General features: G+C 42.1%; 1 protein-coding gene across 1 annotated transcript in view; it reads left to right on the top strand.

The window, feature by feature from the left end:
- The window catches only part of EZH2 (enhancer of zeste 2 polycomb repressive complex 2 subunit), a 48,612-nt gene extending 28,056 nt beyond the window's left edge, over positions 1–20,556 (top strand). The window contains exons 8-20 of the mRNA XM_026033698.1: positions 2,851–3,014; positions 8,000–8,091; positions 9,116–9,356; positions 9,463–9,632; positions 10,019–10,113; positions 15,061–15,101; positions 16,238–16,363; positions 16,735–16,913; positions 17,733–17,828; positions 18,343–18,424; positions 19,239–19,319; positions 19,441–19,525; positions 20,226–20,556. Coding sequence (XP_025889483.1) covers positions 2,851–3,014; positions 8,000–8,091; positions 9,116–9,356; positions 9,463–9,632; positions 10,019–10,113; positions 15,061–15,101; positions 16,238–16,363; positions 16,735–16,913; positions 17,733–17,828; positions 18,343–18,424; positions 19,239–19,319; positions 19,441–19,525; positions 20,226–20,286 — 1,513 coding nt within the window. The 3' untranslated portion in view covers positions 20,287–20,556. The remainder of the gene's footprint in view (positions 1–2,850; positions 3,015–7,999; positions 8,092–9,115; positions 9,357–9,462; positions 9,633–10,018; positions 10,114–15,060; positions 15,102–16,237; positions 16,364–16,734; positions 16,914–17,732; positions 17,829–18,342; positions 18,425–19,238; positions 19,320–19,440; positions 19,526–20,225) is intronic.
- Positions 20,557–21,389: the final 833 nt, after the last annotated feature.

Here is a 21,389-nt window from a genome sequence, read left to right as displayed (position 1 = left end):
ACAGGTGTCGGGTTATTCCTTCCCAGGTGCAGGACCTTGCACTTGCTCTTGTTGAACTTCATGAGGTTTCTCACCACCCTGTTGTCCAGTCTGTCTAGGTCCACCTGGATGGCAGCACAGCCCTCTGGGCTATCAGCTACTCCTCCCAGTTTGGTATCATCAACAAACTTGCTGAGGGAGCACTCCATCCCTTCATCCAGGTCGTTGATGAATAAATTGAACAGGACTGGACTGAGGACTCACTCCTGGGGGACACCACTAACTACAGGCCTCCAGCTGGACTCAGCCCCACTGGTCACCACCCTCTGAGCTTTGTCATCCATCCAGTTCTCAATCCACCTCACTGTCCACCCATCTAACTCCCACTTCTGGAGCTTGCCCAGGAGGATGTTGTGAGGGACGGTGTCAAAAGCCTTGCTGAAATCCACGTAGATGACATCCACCGCTTTCCCCTTATCTGTCCAGCTCATCATTCCCTCATAGAAGGCTATCAGGTTAGTCAAGCATGATTTCCCATTGGTGAATCCATGTTGACTATTCCTGAGCACCTTCTTGTCCTCCATGCGCTTGGAGAGAAGAGCCAGGATGAGCTGTTACTTTTCCAGGGATGGAGGTGAGGCTGACTGGCCTGTAGTTGTCTGGGCCCTCCTTGCCCTTTTTGAAGACTGGCGTGACCTTGGGTTTTTGCCAGTCCTCAGGCACCTCCCCCATTCTCCAGGACCTTTTGAAGATGGAGAGCAGCTTAGCTATAGCGCGTGCCAGTTCACTAAGCACTCTGGGGTGCATCCTATCAGCGCTCCTGGATTTGAGGGTATCAAGTTTACCTAGGTCTTCTCTAACGCAGCCTTCCTGTGCCCAGGGCAAGTCTTCCTCTCTCCAGGCTTCTTGTCCCTAGGGACTGGGATTCCAGAGGGCTGCCCTAGGTAAACATTGAAGTGAAGAAGGCATTCAGCAACTCTGCTTTTTCTGTGTCTTTTGTAACCAGGGCACCCACCCCGTTCACCAGTGGACCCACATTCTTCCTAATCTTCCTTTTGCCATTGATATATTTGAAGAAGCTCTTATTTTTAACATTCCTTGCCAGATTTAATTGCAAATGTATCTTAGCCTTCCTTGTAACATCTCTACATTCCCTGACAACATTCCTATATATATTCCTATATTCCAGGCCCCCTCCTTGGGCCAGGGAGGGCGCTCCTCCTCCCTTTTTTCCACATTCTGCATACTGCTGCCTTCTGCTTGAGTTTTACCGGAAGCTCCTCGTTCATCCACGCAGGCCTCCTGCCCCCTCTGCCTGAGTCCTTACTCAGTGAGATGCCCTGATCTTGATGCTGAAGGAGGTGCTGCTTGAAAACTAACCAGCTCTCTTGGGCCCCTCTTCCTTCTAGAGCCCTAGCCCATGAGATTCTTCCAAGTAGGTCTCTGAAGAGGCCAAAGTTGGACCTCCTGAAGTCCACGGTTACAAGGCTGTTTACAGCCCTGCTTCCTCCTCACTGTATCCTGAACTCCGCTAACTCATGATCACTGCAGCCAAGGCTGCCCCCCACCTTCACATCTCCAACAAGTCCCTCTCTATTTGTGAGAACAAGGTCCAATAGCCCACCTCTCCTTGTTGGCTCCTCCATAACCTATGTCAAAAAGTTATCGTCAGTGCACTGCAGGAACCACCAGGACTGTTTGTGCCTCGCTGTGCTCTGTTTCTAGCCGATATCAGGGTAGTTGCAGTCTTCCATGAGAACAAGGGCCTGTGACTGAGAGGCAACTTCCAGTTATCTGTAGAAGGCCTCATCAACATCCTCCTCCTGGTCAGGTGGCCTGTAGCAGACAGCCACCACAGTGTCTCCCACGTTAGCCTGCCCTTTAACCCTTACCCACAAGCTCTCCACCCGCTCATCATCCACTCCTAAGTTGAGCTCCATGCATTCCAGTTGCTCTCTCACATACAGAGCAACCTCGCCTTCCCAGCCTGTCCTTCCTAAAGAGCACATAGCCTTCCATGACAGCGCTCCAATTGTGTGAGTTATCCCACCATGTCTCGGTAATTCCAATGAGATCATGATGCTGGGACCGCACACAGATCTCCAGTTGTCCTGTTTACTCCCCGTGCTTCCTGCATTGGTGTACAGGCATTTAAGGGATGAAATCGAGCGTGAAGGCTTCCTGGGAGGGGTCAAAGATGACCCTCTGTAATCATATCTTATATTCACTTCCCACTTCCATGCTCCTGCTGGACCTTCTGACTTGGTCCGCATCACACTGATTTGCCCTGTCTGTCACACTCCCCTTCCCCCTTCTTGCTTAGTTTAAAGCTCTCCTAACCAGACTGGCCAGCCTGTTGGCGAAGACGCATGTGCCCCTCTTGCTGAGGTGACTCTCATCATTCCTCATTAGCTGGTGGTGTTCAAACAGAGTCCCATGGTCATAGAAATCAAAACGCAGTTGCCAGGACCAGCAGGACAGCCAGCGGCTAACCTGTTATTATCCGCCTTTTCCTTCTCATATCCATTCCCCTCATTGGCAGGATAGAGGAGAACACAACCTGGGCACCCAGAGCTTTGACTGCCATCCCAAGGGCTTTGAAATCTCATTTGATTTTTCTCAATTTCTCCATGCTGTCATTAGTGCCCACATGAAACAGCAGCAAGGGATAATAAGCAGATGCCTGGACAAGCCTTGGCAGCTTCTCCATGACGTTCCTTGACATCCGTTAGTTGAGCCCCGGCAGGCAACAGACCTCTCTGTACAAGAGGTTGGGTCTTCATTTGTCACTGAATATGTGCAGTGATGCTGCAATGAAAAATTACAGTTTTAAAAATTATATTGAATAAAAAAATTTTTATTTCTTTTAAGATACAAAGAACTGACAGAGCAGCAGCTTCCAGGAGCTCTTCCTCCTGAATGTACACCAAACATAGATGGACCAAATGCCAAATCTGTTCAGAGGGAGCAGAGCCTTCACTCCTTTCACACGCTGTTCTGTAGGCGCTGCTTTAAGTACGATTGCTTCTTACATCGTAAGTACCCTTAAAGCACGCTTGTACCTCTCTTGCTGTTTGGTGCCATAAAGTGGAATACAGAAAAAGTAATTAGAAAATAAAAGCACTGATGTCTGCTAAAGTTTACAAAATAAACTTGTCTATATCAGCATCACTTTCTAGTGAAAATTGTATCTCAAGAATTTTAATGTCTGTGGTGTATTTTGATATGATTTAGCACTTGTAGCTTTTGGGGTTAGATCCGTTAGTGTCATTTCCTACCTGTTGACAGCCCTTGCTTGAAAATATAAACAGAGAGCTTTTATCTGCCAACAATTTTAAGAACAGAATTTTTTTTTGGGGGGTTAGAGCTGCTGCTTTGACCAGCCAGCTTCCACATTGTCCTGTGGAGCTGTAGGTACTGTTAAAAGGTGGATTTTTTTCGTCTGTTTCTTTTTTTTTTTTCTTTCTTTTTTTTTTTTTTTCTGGGTGACTCGTTGCAAGGAAGTACTCTGAAATCACCCTTCACCTGCAGAGCCAGGAAGCGAAGCAGAATGCTGTCTCCTGACAAAGCCATTAGTCTGGTGGTGTTTTCAGGAGTTCTCAACACTTGTGATAGTCCACTGGGGAATTTGGGTGCCGGTCCAATTTTTCTTAATTAAAAAGACTTTGTTGTTTTAATCAGTAGGAAAGCACAGCTCAGCGTTAAATTGCATTGCATTTTTTACAGTAGCATCTCAGTCTTTGGGGTGAGATTAGGGTGAGAAACTCCTGAGACTTTTACAGTGCATGTGGAAGCACAAGTGTATGTTTAAAAATACACTTGTATTTGATTATTTAATATAGCTTATGGATTTACCTTCATTACCTTCTGCAGGTCTTTACAGATAGAACTGAATAGATCTGGGGACTAGATGATGTGTCTACTGCTCTGGGAAGCCTGACACTGTCACCCCTTAGCTTTGTGGGACCAGCTCTGTGATGCTTTCTAAAGCTGTAGAGGGCTGATTCAAAGCATTGATTTTTGCCCTGCTTTTAAGTGCAAGAGCAAACCTGTGATGCAGTCCAAAGAGACTGATCTATTACTGATTTGCAATGGGATCTCAGCTCTTAAGGTAGCAGGATCTTTTGAGATGAAAGTATTGTGGTCTGTTTCTATCTGTTCACAGTCTTCAGATGATGAACAAAGTCTTTATTCTTAAGGATTGCCTAAATTCTTGCTTCTGGTGATTTTTGTACGTCCCTTAATTGAATCAGTGTTCTTTCCAAAGTAGCTTGTGTCCAAGGCATCGTTTTAAGTCATGTCTTCTAGTTAAAAAGGACTAGCCAAGCAATTTCTTCAGATTCTTGGGGTCATAGTGGAAAGAAAAGAAAAGAAAAGGAAAAAATCATGCCTTTTCTGAGGAGACAGTTTAAATGGACCTTTGTATCAAGACCAAGTGTGAAATAACTTGTAATTGTTAAGCTGTTCATGACAGCTCATGCAGCACGTGCAGCTTAAGAGGCTATCAAGAAACATTCTTGCTAGTTGCAAAGAGATCTCTTGAAGCTTCATTTACACATTCACTAGGTAGTTTGTTTATGAAGCCTCTAGATCGGACACTAAATTTAGCAAACTGACGCTTCATTCTTCATTCACTGAATGTGTATCCAAATCCCACTTTGGCCATGACTAGCTACTGCTCTGGATGCATCACTTTCAGTTTTCATCTGTGATATCACCCAAACAAACAAAAAAACACTAGGATTGTATTGCTTGAGCAGAACAAGAGCTAGGAGTTAATTTGTTAAGAACTGAGACGCTCAGTTGTGTGACTTCTTGACTTTCTGTGACACTTCCAGACTGTTAGTCCAAATTTACCTAAGTTAGTGCTGGAAATAAGCAACTCATCAAGAAAAAATGCATTAGTAAATATAAGACTGGAAAAGTTTGAATGTCTTTACAATAACACAGCTCAAGTTGTACTTCTAAAGTAAGTTGATAAGCTCCTACGAGTGACCTAATCGGTTACCCAGCTTCTACTTCATGCAGTTGCCAGGTCCTGTAGGACAATGTCCCAGCTTCCACAGGTGATTCTCGGTGCAATGTGGTTGGCTCTAGCAATCATATTTCTAATTTGAGATGCCCAGATCTCTGGAGGAGGCACTGAGAATAAAAAATATAGGGGTTCTTTTAATTCTGTTCTTGGCTTTGTGATGTATCCCTCTCAGATTCACCTCTTCTTAAGATTAGACCTGCTTTATGTAGTTTCAAACCTTTATTCTAGAAAGCTTGAGTTAAATATTGGAAAAAAAAAATCACTAGATTTTTAACATAGGATCATAGAATCATAGTGTCCTTAAGGTTGGAAGGGACATTTAGAGATCATCTAGTCCAACCCGCCCCTGCACATGCAGGGTCACCTAGAGCACGGGGCACAGGGCTGCGTCCGAGCGCGTTTTGAAGATCTGCAGAGATGGAGATTCCGCAACCTCTCCTGGTAACTTCTTCCAGTGCTCTGTCACTCTGACTGTTAAGAAATTGCATCTCCTTGACAAGGTGGCCATCCTTTTACATGCACCTGATGACGTTTCTGAAAAAAATAAATAAAAATGTGTACTGACTTCATTTGCTGGCGACAAGGCATTATGCCAAAGTGTCAGGCCTAAAAAAGAATTTAGAAAAAGGAAAAATACCTGGTAGGGAAAATTTCCTGGATAAATGTGATGTAAATGTACACTTTAGGTTAAGCTCTTGCCTATGTACTTTCATGTGAGGAAAAATAAGTGAATTGAGCCCACTGAGATATGATACAGGTGACATATCACAAGGCAAAGCAAAGACAGAACGTGTGCTTTGTGTGTCAGAGCTGGAAATAATTTCTTAAGGAAGTAAAGAAATGTGGAATGTAGTTATTCAGGAAATTCTGCAAAATCCTCTTCCCTTTTGAAAAAAAAACTTGCTCCTGATGCTTGACATGTTCATAACAGAGCTGTATATGCATAGTTTGCTTCTTGGTCTGTTATTTCTTTGGCAAGTCTCCAAATACCTTGCACAGTTCTGATAGAGTCTGGTTGTAGTTAGTAGGACACTGTACTGAGTGCTTCAAAATAGTCCAACAGAAGTTAATGCTTTCAGAATAAATACCATGCCTAGCATGTTTTTGAGGCATCTTTTAATTTTTTTAATAAAAAGTCAGATGTTCACAGGTTTCATTGTGTTATAAACTAAACATTTTCTAGTCTAAAGGAAAAACAGAATTTCAAAAAATAGCACTGATTTTAGGACCTCACGCAAAAAACTTTGAGAGAAATGTTTGCATCTGCAGCTGATATGTAACAAAAATAGCTTTTATTTCTGCACATTGGAGCAGTTTGGGCATTGTGGCTTGCAAATGCTTTTATAGTGTTTTTGCATTGCTGCAAAACCATATTCTGTATGATTTGAAGACAGAAATAAATCAAGTGAATAAAATGGTGATTCAGAAGATGCCATGTTGAAAAATAATCAAGTGTTTCCCCTAACTTCTGGGAGGGAAGGCTTTCTGTCACTTTTATTTTTTCTTTTTTTTTTCGTTAGGGAAAGATGGAATACTTCCACCTTTTATTCCAAGGTGGAATAGTTGTAAGAATCCTTTATATTTTTTCATGTATTTTATCTGTAAATACAGATAAATAGGAACACATGCTGTGTGCTAATAGCCACAATATGCATAAATTATGATCCTTTTCTTGCTTGTAATTGATTTTTACATATCTGTATCCCTGCATGGTAAATGGAAGCTTCACTGTGTGTTCCGATTTATAAACTGTAATGCACAATACTGTGTTTTACATGTAATTACATGGAATAGCAGTGGGATATTAGATAGTAATACGTTTATATTCATCTGCACCATCTGTGTACACCTGTGTGTGCAGCATTTTGCAGATGCGAAGCCAGCGTTCGACCGCGTCGCTTCCTGGGCTGCTCTCCTTAATGCAGGCGTACACACACTGTTTTTTTTTTTCTTTTTTTGAGCAGGGAGAACTAATTAAAAAAGAGAATTGCAGCAAACAAAGGATGGTATTCCCAAAAGCTCCTCACAAGAGTGAACATGTGCTCCAGCGATGGGCTGCACATTTTCCGGACTTTGGTTAGTAGGGCAGTAGGCACTTGGAGTGCTCCAAGTGATCCCTCGGAAACCATTCCAGCTGGGAGGCAGGCAGTGTTGGAGGGGGAGGACAAATTCTAGGGAAGGAAATGGTTTCGCATTTGTAACGTGGCCATTTTGTGATGCTGGTATAAAGGTCTGCGGATTGTACCTATCATGTGCCCAGTGCTGCTGCAGTCTAAGTCACCATTTACACAACTTAACAGCTTCTTTCCAAGTTTATGTGAGCGTAAATAGCAGTAGTTCCCGCAAGTTGCGGACTCATTCTGGTGCATCTAGCCGTGGTGACTCCTGGGTGCTAATCTGTTTTTCCTTGCAACCGAGGAAGGTGAACTGTGCTCCCACAGCCTGTCAACTTCCCTGGGTGCTGGCACCCTGTTTTTTGATGATAATGTGCTCTCCTTCCTAGTGCAAGTAAAAATTAGAAAAATTTAGAAGATTAGAAATTGTGTGTGTTTCTGACAAGATAGAAATTGAATAATCAAATCTCAGAGTTGAGAGAAGCACTACTAGGAGTAACCCTGAATATTGTTTTACTCGATGATAGAAGTATTTACTCGAATTTTTTACTCGATGATAGAAGTAAAATTCGCTCTGTTGGGGAAGGGAGATCTAGGGAATCTTTTTTGATATATGAAACAAACTGATGTAAAGGGGCATATGTAGAACTTATTTGAGTATTCAAATGGTAAGTCAAATGTCACTAGTTGGGATTTATTTTACTCTTTTTCCAGTTTTTATCATTTTTGTGCTGCTTCTGGTAAAATTTGGATAAAAAAAAACAAGGTAAGCTTTGTTTCTTGGATGCTGCTTGAGATATCTAATACATTCTTCTATTTTAAGTGCAATATTTGATTACAAGTATTACAAGTGCAATATTTGATTCTACAGCATTCCACGCAACTCCTAATACTTACAAACGGAAGAACACAGAAACAGCACTAGATAACAAACCTTGTGGACCGCATTGTTATCAGCATCTGGTAAGATAATTTCAGGAGGACCTTCAGAATTAATTGAAGCAGTGTTACCTTATACAGTAGCAAACTGTACCTAGCGTCGGGACATATGGCATCTTTGCATGTGAGGAATATGGATGTGGGCTACTTGGAGACAGATAACATTAAGGCTTTTGAAAAAGAGTTGCTGTCTTCCAATCATTAAAAGAAAGCCTAAGTTGGAAGCAGAATATTTTTTAATTAGATTTTTTTATTGAATGTAGTCCAATATACTTGTAGGGGGGGGGGGGAAAAAAAAGATTATTATCTCTTAATAATGTGCTGCAGTCCTTGTATCCAGTCTAGCTGAAAACAGGGTGTTACATAAGTACCTGTCTGTAACTTAAGAGTGGAAGGGATTAATTAGCAGAAGGAAGATTCTGTCCAGTGTTCAGCTCTTAAGAAGCAAGAAATTGGAAAATGGGAAACTCTTACTAAAATACTTTTGAATCTCTCTCATACCTTTTCTAAATTTTCCGGTATGAGAAAATAAGTATCTGAATTTCTGATCCAAAAACTCACTGCGTGTTGTCATACCCTTTTTCACTAGCAAGCAGATTGTCACTGATCGCATTTTGAAAAATGTAGAATACGTATTGTTCAGATGCCCTGTGCAAGAAATTTTGAAAGGTATTTTGCTTGGGAAATCTTTGTTTTCTGTCATAAAGGAAGATGAAAACTTACTAGTGATGTTTTCTTTTTTGTAGCCAAAATGACATCAGAACTGAAATACCAGTGTAAATATTTTTTAAAAGTAGATTTATTTATCTTGGGATCAAAAGTATTTGTGTTTGTGACTAACTAAAAGCACCTTTATGTGCAGAAACTCTTTAAAATAACATGGATAAATGCCAGAGGACATTAACTGCAATTCATATGTATGTGAATCACTTGTGAAATAATGCGAACTTCTACAGCATGCAGATGAGCCTATTCTGCCCAAGTCTCTGACCATAAATGAAAAATCTTTTAAACTCTTGTACTGAAAACTGTAATGTTTTGTCCTTAGGAAGGTGCGAAGGAGTTTGCAGCTGCCCTCACAGCTGAGCGTATAAAGACGCCACCAAAGCGTCCCGGGGGCCGGCGAAGGGGGAGACTTCCAAATAACACCAGCAGACCCAGCACCCCGACGATCAACGTGTTGGAATCGAAGGACACGGATAGTGACAGAGAAGCTGGAACTGAAACTGGAGGAGAGAATAATGATAAAGAAGAAGAAGAAAAGAAGGATGAAACATCCAGTTCTTCTGGTATGGCTGAGTTGATGCTTCTTTAGTTAGTTGCTGTGCTTCAAGGGATGTGTACATCTTTTGGGACAAAGCCTTAATTTGACCCACAGTCTATTATTTATTACAGAAGCAAACTCCAGGTGTCAAACACCAATAAAGATGAAGCCAAATATTGAGCCTCCGGAGAATGTGGAATGGAGTGGTGCTGAAGCCTCAATGTTTAGAGTTCTTATTGGCACTTACTATGACAACTTCTGTGCAATTGCCAGACTGATAGGGACCAAAACATGCAGGCAGGTAAGAAGCGAAATTACTTACCAAGGATGATAGCATTTTACTTTCAAAACTCTAGAGAAGTATATAAATGCTAATATTAAATACTGAGTGAAGAAAAATAATTAATTTTATTCATTTTTTCTCCAAGAATGCTGTGATCCAGAATTCACTCCACAAATGTATAAAAGTTGGTTTTAAATCTGTTTTTAAATTAAATTTGCGTAAGGTTTAAGTTAGACTCTGTTCTTAAATGATGAAAAGAATAGAATTTAAATATGTAGGAAAGAGACTATGACTGGATATAATCTGTAAGACATTGGTTGGAGGAAATCGTACTAACTTAGAAAATGAGTAACTTTCTACCAGTGAGAGATTTATCGTGGATGTATTATGGTATCTCTTGTTAGGTGTATGAGTTTAGAGTAAAGGAATCTAGTATTATTGCTCCAGTCCCTGCTGAAGATGTTGATACTCCTCCCAGAAAGAAGAAAAGGAAACACAGGTAAATCTGTTACTAAATAACCTTAGCATTAAACATAATACATTGGAGATGCAGTGAACCAGTAGTGAATAAAAACACAAAGTATTTTGAAGGAAAAGTCATAAAAAGTTTCCTTTAAAAATTAATATGCAGCAATAAAACAAGATAGTCTCAGATGTAAAGTGTTTTTGGTTTGGGGCAAGTTTAATGCTATTTCTCTCCCTTCCCCCTGTAAAACAGTTTCTCATTAGCAGATTCTTATAGCTTACTGCTGCAAATATTCAAACTAAGGTTTGCTTTGGAATACACTACACAATTGGTTGTAACATTCAAGACATTGCTGTATGGTTTAGTTTGCAACAGTTAAGTATTAAATTTAAAAGTGTTATAATTGAATTGAATATGGGTTGTAGGTGGTATTTTGCAAAATAATTTATTTTAATGGTAGAAAGTATTTTATTAAATTCAGATCATCCAAAAGCAAAAAATAATAGGGCAAACTAAGATTGCCTCATTCTTAAAGAGAAACAATTCCTTACAACATGGAGAAGGACCTCAGCTTCATCACCAACTAGACTTTCATCTGAAATCTGAATTTCTTCAGGTTAGCAAATTACTATATTTCCAGCTCAGAAATCTTGGGTTGCTTTATATTCCTTGAATAATGAGACACTGTAATTAAGATCAAAAAGCCTTTTCTGGAGCCAGAAAACTCATCTAAAATGATTTCTGTCAATTTTAAACTTAGTGGCTCCTGTCTGAATTTTTAGAGGTCCCTGAATCTCATAAAATATGAGAGTCTTGAAGTTTGTCAAATGTGACAGCTCTGAACTATGACTTTTTTTTCTTGGCGGCTAAGAAAATAAGGGATAAATAATTGACCAAAAATTAGCAAGAAGAGTGTTTCTTTCAGGAAGCAATAAGTACACTTTTTTTTTCCCTATAGCATTTCCTATTTCCTATAGCATTCCCTATTTCCTATTTTTTTTTCCTATAGCATTTTCCTGAAACTTCCCATATTTTTCTTCTCTATCTCCAACTTCTTCCAATTCTTATCCAGTAATTCTTCTTGCTTCTCTAGATTTAATCACTTCCAGGCTTAGTGAAATTCCTGATGCTGGTTCCAAAAGCTACTGTTCAAGTAAAACAAACTATTTCCTCCTTGTAGCACAGAAGCAACTGATAGAGTTGGGAAAAGATTCAGTGAGCATTTGGAAGAGATTCCGCTCATTCTGGGCGAAACTACTGATGAGATGCTTTTGGCACAGCTTTTCAGTCTGTGGGCATTTCATGGGCTTGTTGGGAGCTGGAGTTGTTAGCTACACTGAAAGTTTGGGATTCGTATTTGGGGGTTAGCTTTCTTTCAGATTCAGGGAAATTGATCTAAAAATAGGACCCATACTTCTTTTTGAAAAGTGCAACTTAAAGGGAGAAACGTGTATTTGGAAGCTGAAATAGATCATCTGGTTACCAGGTTGATATTTATTTGAAGATTTTGTTTTGTTTTCTAAACAAATAGAGCATATGTCAATATTTGAGAGTTTATTTTTTGTTATTCTTGCTAGCTACCACGATACCTTAGATGTCAGGAGCTTGGTTTGGAAATGCCTGGTATCACATGTGTACATGGTGATCAAGCTATTTCTGTTCTTCTCTGCACAACAGTCTTTAAAGGGCAACCTTCTAGCCCTTGTGTGTCATAGTGTGCCCTGAGGCCTCTCTAAAGAGGTGCAGCTTGTGGTTGCGAAAAGTAAGTGGAAGTCTTCCTCTGTTTCTTAGTGCATTCCGAGTTTACCCACTGCTAAGACTAAATCCAGTCCCAGAGCCAGAAAAACCTTGTCTCCTCTTGGGATTTTTTCGTTCTAAGTTTCAAACTCATCAGGCTTCCCTGATGCATGTGGCAGCACTGACAAAAACCAGTATTTGCCAAAAAGAAAAGCAGCAGCAGAGGGCTCATCTGATAGGACTTTCAATTTCTCTCTGAGCATCTAGGTAGAATTACAGAACGACAGACATCCTCTTGCCAGGGGCACTGTCACTGCGCAGGAGTCGCTGCTTGCTCCTCTCTAGGTGTGTCCACTACCATCCCGGGTGCTTCCATACCAAGCAAGCAGCTCATGAGGCTAGTAGAAGAACTTCTTAGTAACAGATACCCTCTCCCTCTCTACCATGTCTTTATTTTCCTGAATTTTTTTTTTTTTTCCCTCCATTGTCTCTGCTCTCCCTTAGGTGCTGTTCACTGTATATATTTCATTAGCTTATATGATTTTGCCTGGTGCCTTTATAAATAGATCAAAGACTCACCACTGTCCGGCAAAGGTTTTTCTGAGGCCTTGACACAAATACTGCTCTCTGGTACCTAGAGGGAAGGTGGTTTCTTAGTGAGGTGAATGTTTTAGGAGACTTGAAACAAGAACTCTCTGTGTGAGTGATGCCAGAAAGTTGAACACTGCAAGGGTTTAGCCACATATGTTTGCATTAAGTCATATATTTTGAATTTCCTATTCTATCACAGCATCCCTATATCTTTATATGAAAAATAAGTTAATAACGTCTTTCAGGAATGGATCTCTGCTGTCACAGTAGCTGATACCAGTACTTCTTTATAACGCTGGCCACACCTAATAGGTTGTTAGCAGAGAAGAACAGCATTTTTGACAGCTTGTGTCATAAGGCTTGTGAAAACTTTATTTTTTAAGCTGGATCTCATGCAGATGTCAGGAACCAGATGCACAAAACCACCTGCTTGCTTGGAAATCTGCCACTGAATTTCCAATTTGCTTTTTCTTCTGGAGTCTAGGCTCACAAGCTTTCTCAGCTTTCTGACACTGCTTTCTCAACTTTGCGCCATACCTTCTGTCTTTTTTTTTTTNTTTTTTTTTTTTTTTTTTTTTTTTTTTTTGAAACACTTGAAATTTGTCTATATTATTAGATTGCCTTTAAATCAGGAGACTTCTGCATTGGAGCACGTAGTAAGTAGGTGGAATAGTTGCTTCCCATCGCTCGAGGCCCCGGCTTGCAGGCGGCGATAGGGCAGCCCCGGGCCGGTAACGCAGCGGAAGCAGGCTCAGCAGGTCGCTGTTCCCGCCGGGGCGCCGTGCTCGTGCGGGCCTCGGCTCGCGCGGCAGCGCGCGCAGGGGGAGCGGCAGGGCTTTCGGGCAGGCCCGAGCGCTGCGCGGCCGCTGCTGCAGGCGCTCGGGGCGCTCGTCCGGCTTCCGCCTCTCGCTGGCCGCGCGGCGCTGGGCGGCCTGGGGCACGTTGTCCTCCGCCGTGTCCCCTGGCCACCCCTCTCCCATTCCCTCCTCGGCAGCATGTCTTCTGCCAGCTGCACCGGTCTCTGTTACGAAACAGGCTAAGCTGATTGTAGTCATTGGGGCTTCCGTTTATTTTGCTGTGAATACGAGTTATTTGGATGCTGAACTTTTTGTTGATGAGTAATTTTGTCATATTCAGGTCACCTTGTCAATGCAGCCCCTCATTTTCTTGGGCAATTACCATAGAAACCCCCAAATCCCAGCTGGCAACTAGTCAGCAAGTAGCATTTTGTTCTGAAGTTTTAGGATAGTGCTGAACTCAAAGCATGTTCATATATTAATTGGCTCTGCTAATGAAATGGTGCTCATCCCCAGAAAGCTTTTAAGGGTTTGCTCTGCTAGGAGGCCGTTATTATCTTGGGTTGAGAGACTAGCTTATATGAAAGAAGTGACATATAAGATACTTCTCAGCAGTACATTTTCCAAATACCAGGCAAACAAAACAGAAGTAGCTCGACATGCATTAGAGTAATTTAAGTCCAAATTACACTTGTTCTCCCAATTACCTGGGAAGCTGCTGCTGCTTGCAGAGAATCAGTGCCTCATAACTCATGAATGTCTCTCCCCTCTGGAGCGAGCCTCTCTTCACAGGAGCGGCATCTGTTTAGCAGAGTGTTTTGTAGCTCTGGTAAAGCCTTTGGGCCTGGACCCTTCCCCACAGCCTCCCAGTTACCTGGACCCAATTACAGAAATCTCAGCAGAGGTTTTCTCTCTCGTGCAGGATCCTTCAAATGAGTGAGAGGAGCCAGGTTAGCTATAGAATATTTAACATGAAGTGCACCTGTGAGGCCTTGAACCAGCAATGACACAGGCAGCCTGGTTCACTTCCAGCTGTTCTGTTTGTGTGTGGGGGGGATTATTCATTTAAAATAGAACTTGGTATAGTGCAGGTGTGAAAGTACCAGCTAAGTCTTCTTGTTTGCATTCATACAGCAGGAGTTTCTTTGGGGGATGCAAACTTTTGAGTGTTAAGTTCATTGAAAAGCAGCGCAAGTTTCTGTGTGATTCTGTGCTGAGGATTTTTGAGCACACACATTCACTAGGATTTTGGGCCAGTTGTAGTGATAAATCTGCATAGAAAGAGAGGTTGTGAGCTGCAGTTAGCAGCAAATTTAATAGTTATTTGGCTGGAGTGTGTGTGTAGGGAGACTCCCTTACTCTTAATGTTGCTGTATGACATCCTAACAACCCTGAGAAGTCTAAACTTTGATAATCATTACTCCAATAATTTTTTTAAATTAGGCTTAGGTCACTAAACTCTAAATGCCAACTAAAATGAATAAAATCGTGCCTCCCAGCCTGGAAGAACAATTAAAGCTGTGGATTTGGACTTGCATTTTAAGGTCTGCGTGCAGTCTGCGTGCAGCACCTAGAGGCCAGAGAGCTGCCCCTGCAGTGCCTGGAGCAGCAGGCAGGCCCTGCCTGGCGGGGTTGTCATCTGAAGCGCGTAGGAGGTGAAGGAGAGGGGGAGCATGAACTTGGCCAGGAGGCTGCCGAGCTGAGGGGAAGGCCGAGGAGAGGGAGCGAGGGGAACGCGTAGGGAGCGGGGAAGGCCGGGAGCCGCCGGCGCTCCGGGCGCGCTGAGCAGGGCGCTCGCAGCCGCTGCAGGAGGAGCTCCTGTCAACCTTCTCGTGTCTGTTTTGTGTTTTTGCAGGTTGTGGGCTGCTCATTGCAGAAAGATACAGCTGAAAAAGGGTTAGCATCTTTCCATTCAATTTATGTCCTGAACTTTTAAGATCCTACTGTGGTTTTGGGCTTTTTTTTCTTTTTCTGGTTTTGTGGGGGTTTTGTTTGCTTGATTGTTTTTTCTTTTTCATTTTTTTTAATGCTAGGTTATTATGTACATTTCATGGGGGGACTAGTGAACATGGGCATTTAAAAGGAAAAAAGTAAGCTCTTGATACAGATACAGAAGAGATGAAAGATTCCGTTTGCTTTATGTAACTGCTTGGAAGAGCACTTTAATTCAATAAAAGGGGAAGGAGGCTGAATTTCTATTCTTTTCAGGATGGCCTCATTGAACCGCAAACAATACCATTAGTATGAGCTGCAGTAATAGGCTGCATTTGTTTTCTTTTGAAAGCAGTTTACTTTAGAGGTAGTTAACTGAAAATCCATTGAAAACGGCAGGGACACTTAGCAACATAATTTTTTTTTCTTTGGATATCTCTTCCCTCTTTTGGTTGCTGATTGATAACTCCTCATTTGTACAAATGCATGAAAACCAGGACAAGCTTGGGAGTGTTCACAGTGAACGGAAGTTAAACAGCCCCAGATTCTCCTGGCTGTGCTCTAGACCTTGGTCCCTCGTTCCCTGCAAGGGTGTAGACTGGTCTATATTGGAAAAGTGACTTGGGAAAGCACAGTGGTATAATGGCCAGGTGGTGTTTTGCCAGTGTATCTGTTTGAGAGTTGACTCTTGTTCCAGAATAAAAGTGATATGGGGTATTTCACACAGATTTACTCTGCATCTTCATCACTGTCACTCTAGAACATTGCTCACACAGGAAATTATACCATTGTAGTTTCGTAGCTCAGTTTTCCACAGTAGACAGCTTTGGGCTCTGACTGTGCTCAGCAGATGAGTAATGGGACGAATGAAGTGCATGAGGAAGCAACCAACTAATGCTGACAAGCACCTGGTTCCCACCACCCTTCTGGTTTGGTGTCCTTTTTTGGGGTTTTGTTTTCTCCTACTGATTGTAGCTTTGGGGTTTGGGGTTTTTTGTTTGTTTTTAGAGAGTTAAGGGTATTACCTACTTTAAAGAGTGAAGGGAATTGTATTTTATTTGCACCTTTCAACTCTTCAAAATATTGCTCTCTCTGTTCAGATGGGTCATCTAATCATGTTTACAACTATCAGCCGTGTGATCACCCGCGTCAGCCTTGTGACAGCTCCTGCCCCTGTGTGATTGCTCAGAACTTCTGCGAGAAGTTTTGTCAGTGCAGCTCAGAATGTAAGTAAGGATTTTAAAGCCATCTGTGGCTTTGTTCACTGCTCTGCTTGCCAGCATGTAAGGTGATCCGAGCTGTCTGTCCCTGCTGCAGATGCTGTTTTCAAAAGCAGTAAACGGTGTGAGAAGGGAGCTCGTGTTCTGTGTTGGCTCTCTTAAGATTGTTTTTCACTTTGTTTAATGGCTGGTTGAGACTCAGAACTGAGAAAGACTGTAGCAAATTCAGGACAGTCCAGAAGCTACAAAACTTCCAATCTCCCACACAGATTCCCACACATATTTTAAACACCGCAGGCAGCTAGAACTGTATTGTCTTAATTCTACCACGCGTGTTTTTCAGGTTTGCCTTTTGTTTTCCCTGTGTTCCTTTGTAGGCCAGAACCGGTTTCCTGGCTGTCGCTGTAAGGCGCAGTGCAACACGAAGCAGTGTCCCTGCTACCTGGCCGTGCGAGAATGTGATCCTGACCTCTGCCTAACCTGCGGCGCCGCTGACCACTGGGACAGCAAGAACGTGTCCTGCAAGAACTGCAGCATTCAGAGGGGATCCAAAAAAGTATGTAAATAGGCACACCTCTGTGCCAGTTGTCCTATTTTTGAGGTGTTTTCCTGCCAGAGAATGGAATTAGTTTGCCTTTTGTGCTTTTAACCAGCAAAGAGGAATACAGAAGGGGATGTAACTTTTTCAGGTGCGTGTCATTCCCAGTTGCTGCTGTTACGCTCTCTGTGATTCATCACCTGCCTATATCAAATCGGTGTTTTGTATATTACAGACTACAGTGGAGTGTTATCTAGTGTCTGTTATTCCCCCATTCAGGCTTTGCTCATGATTTGCAGAATTACTGCTGGTTTAAAAAGCTAGCTCCTAAGTCATTCCTTCCCTAGAGCAGCCTCAAGGAGGCCTAGCTCACACGCTGGGTATTGGCTCAGTTCGTTTGCTTCATGTTGCAATAGTTGATGCTAAAGGACAGACTTGTATATAGACTACTAAAGCTGTCTAAAAAGCCTACTTAGCTTTCTGCTATAACAAAAACTGCTTCATTCTGCTCTGAACCATCTTCCCACAGCCAAGTCAGTCTAGAATTAAACTAGTCAATATTAGGCTCCTCTCAGTGGACTGGCGTAGTGCACATACAAAGTTGGAGGTTTTTTTGGTACATACAACACCTTCATTTCAAGGTGAAGCTTTCTTGTGCAGTTTTCTTAAACGTTCAACCTGTGACGGGTGCGCTTGAAGTTAGTGCATGAGGCTCAGGGCAATCTTTGTCCTGTCTCTCGGGAGCCCCAGTGGCTCAGATGGGTTGAAGTAAAAGACACCAACAAATGAAGCTGGTCATGACTAAGCTATTTATTTATTTATTTTCCTCCTCTATAGCACTTGCTCTTGGCACCTTCAGATGTGGCAGGCTGGGGAATTTTCATCAAAGACCCCGTACAGAAGAATGAGTTCATTTCTGAATACTGTGGTGAGGTAAGGAAGGACAAAACTCTCTATAAGCTTAACTGGTTAATGCTGTGTGTTGGCTAGAGAGCACGAGACTGCCTCCAGCTTGGCATGTTCTTCAGCTGTGTGTGCTCAGCAACTGTTGTCCAAGGCTCCATACTCAGGAGCCAGATGGTTTAAATGTCCCCAAAATGGACAGCACTTGTGGGAATGAGAGGTCAGAGTGGTGGCTGCATCTCAGGATTTAGCTGCAGTTCAGACATGTCAGGAACTTTGTGTAAAATCATCCAGTACGCTGCTAACACCTTGAACCAGTTAAGCAGTCTTGATTTTGAGATGCTTGTAATCATCTTTTGTTGTTTTCCCACTGCTCTGAAAGATTAACTAGTTTATACTAAGAGCAAAGTATGGCTATTTAATAGACCTAAAAGACTGCTGAAAAACATTTTAAAGTTTGAACCCAAGGTTCATTTTGTGAACCAAGGTCACAAATGATTAGAAAAGAAGAGAGATAGTCTCTTACTAGCACTGTTTCTTTCAGATAATTTCTCAGGATGAGGCAGACAGAAGAGGAAAAGTGTACGACAAGTACATGTGCAGCTTTCTGTTTAACTTGAATAATGGTACGTATGTACTAGCGCAAGCCTTGCACCAAAACAGGTGCACCATTTCCTTCATCCCTGGTCTTGCAGGTAGCAGGGAACACTGAGGAAAAAAAAAATCTGAACATCTTTGGTCAGCACCTTAAGGATTCCTAACACTGATGCTAATTCTGGGGGTGGGTTTAATTTCCCATCAATCACCTCTGAAATGCACCTGCCTGAAATGCACATCAGCACTGACGGAGCCAGCTACACAAGGGGCCTTGAGGGGATGTAGAATTTCAGGGAGAGGGATTACACACAGGCTTCAGTAAGAGCCTGCAGAAAGAAGTCCTGCTAGCTCTTGGCTGCAGTCCCTTTACTAGGACTTGAAATTAGCAGCAAATTGTAAAGGTAACTTGGGGAGGGAAGAAACAATATATTAGAAAACAGAGCTACGTGGCTGCTACAACTTGGAGAGGAAAAATCCTCCTGTGGCACTCATGAAATATTTCAAAAAATATTCTTTGAGCTGCCTTCTATAGATGTTAACTTTATGTGTACATATATATAATGCTCGTACTTGTGAGATAAAGAAGCCTTAAATCAGAAACTAAGGTACTGTCACTGTGGCAGGAGATGAATGAAGAAAACACGGCATGGGGCAGCAGAAAGCTTTTGTGTTCCGCAGAACAATAAAGCTGTCCTGTGAGGATGTGCCAGCTCCTCCATGGGGCAAGCTGAGCAGTTTTCCAGCTGTTAAAATCCAAGTACAATGCGTACTTTAAAAAAGTGAAACAAAAAAATGGACAAAAATCTGGTGATAGGTGGCAATCCTGTTTTCTTTTTCTCCTAGATTTTGTGGTTGATGCAACACGCAAGGGCAACAAAATTAGATTTGCAAACCATTCAGTAAATCCGAATTGCTATGCAAAAGGTAAGTTTTAAAGAATTTGTCTTTAGTCTAACACGCTGTGAGATTGACATTAACACACTGACAGATGTGTGTTCTGAACTAGTGTCCTACAACGTCAATTATTTCTGTTTCTTCTTAACAGTTATGATGGTTAATGGTGATCACAGAATAGGTATATTTGCTAAGAGAGCTATCCAGACTGGTGAAGAACTGTTCTTTGACTACAGGTTAGTAGATGTTATTTTTAACTTCTTTCCTGTCCCAGATTGGGTTAGTTTACAAGTACTTCGAAGCAAGCTCAAAACAACTCATTCCTGTGTCTGCCTTTGGTCTAGGCTTAGATCTGAGCAGTGATGGGACAATGCCCTGGCCTCTAAAAGCCAGCGAACCCAAATCTGGCTTGAGCAAAGCAGCTGGCAAAGAGCTCTGTAAACTCCAGTGTTCTCTATTGGAGAAAGGTTCTTACTTAGACACTTCCCCTGGTTCCCATCAGGAATGCTTAAAGGACTCGGTTCTGGTTGAGGCCTCTAAGCAGCACCAGGGTTTGTCTCCCCCCGCTTCAGAACAGGTTAGAATAAGATTGCTCTGTTCTGTTTTTCTGAAAATGGCTTACTCTAAGGAAAAACCAAAGCTCTGTAATGATAGCAGTTTAAGGTCCCTTTGAGAACTGGTTTTATTTAGTGGATACTAAAAAAAAGGTTGAAAAACCTAAGAAGAAAGAGATTAGCATTTACTTACCCTTCTGGTTCAGCCTCTTCAAAAAGAGGAAAGAAAAAAAAGAAAAGGTTGTTGTTCTGTACCTGCATGCTTCCCCAGGCCCCTCAAACTGTGGAAAAAACAGGTACAAGAGCATCGCAGCTCGTGCTGCTATGTCAGAGCAACCAAGCCGACACATTCAGCCTTGCTTTGTCTTTTCTTTCCCTCCAGATATAGCCAAGCTGATGCCCTTAAATATGTGGGCATTGAAAGAGAAATGGAAATCCCTTGACACCAGCTACCTCTTCTTTTTTTAAAAAAAAAAAAAAGCTGCCTTATCTTCAGGAATTTCTAGTACTGTGGGCAATTTTAGAAAAATAAAATGATGCAATTTGAAATTCTGAATTTGCAAAGTACTGTAACAGTAATTTATAGTAACAAATTTACAAAACTTTTTATTGCCTTCTCACCAGCTGCAAAGTGTTTTGTACCTATGAACTTTTGCAATAATGTGGTGTGGTACATTTTTCAACCGTGAATAAAGGATACTTGAACTTCTTCATTTTTACTGGAACTGTGTTGAAATTTTGTGTTAGTGACTTGAGGAAGCCCAGGCTTCAACTTCTTGCTTTCAACTTCTGTACAAATGCAGCACCAAACTAAACTGGGTTTGGGGGTTTTGTTCCATTACTTCAAGTCATACTTGAGATTCAAGAAATGCAGGGGTCATGGGGAATGGGAAAGTAAGTGCTCCTCTGTCTTTCAGTTACAGCACCTGCCTTTCTTTCCCTTTTCTATCAAATACCCTAAGAACATTTATGTTGCACCTCTTAAATTATCTGTTAGCAAAAAAATATTTTGCTTATTGGTGCAGATTACTCATTCAATTTTTTTATGTGTTTTAAGCCCTCCGGGCGTTGCTGGTGAGCTCAGGTCTTGTGCAGAGGCTCAGCTTTGCTTCTGACAAAACTGGCTGGAGTTTCTGAGCACTGCAGCCACCCCTCAGACAGCTGAGGGGAGGAACTAATATTGCAAAAGCCAACTGACAAGCTGCCTCTGATGCTTGCAGAGCATTCCACGTACACCTTTACCTCCCGTCCTCCTGCTCACGGTGAAGGCTTTAACGTGAAGTTAACTCGTAGAGCAAAGAGACAAAGCGGAGCAGCAGGCGTTCTTCTCTCTAAGGGCAGACAGCCCTCAGTCAGGTTGAGCAGCTTCCCTCTTGCCTTCCTCTGCTTTACCAGCTGCCTGGCATTCTGAAGAGGTAGGAATTCACCTTCTCATCTAACTAAGGCAAAACTGTCTGGCCCGAACACTTCAAACCTTCTCCTAGGTGAGACTCATCATAGTTGGGCCCCTGCTCCAGCCAGAAGGTGACAACAGGGTAAGTAAAGT

The sequence above is a fragment of the Nothoprocta perdicaria genome, unplaced genomic scaffold (genome assembly GCF_003342845.1).
Source record: "Nothoprocta perdicaria isolate Ctin4 unplaced genomic scaffold, notPer1 scaffold_131, whole genome shotgun sequence".
In the NCBI taxonomy this organism is placed as follows: Eukaryota; Metazoa; Chordata; class Aves; order Tinamiformes; family Tinamidae; genus Nothoprocta; species Nothoprocta perdicaria.
This window is presented reverse-complemented; position numbering and strand designations above follow the sequence as displayed.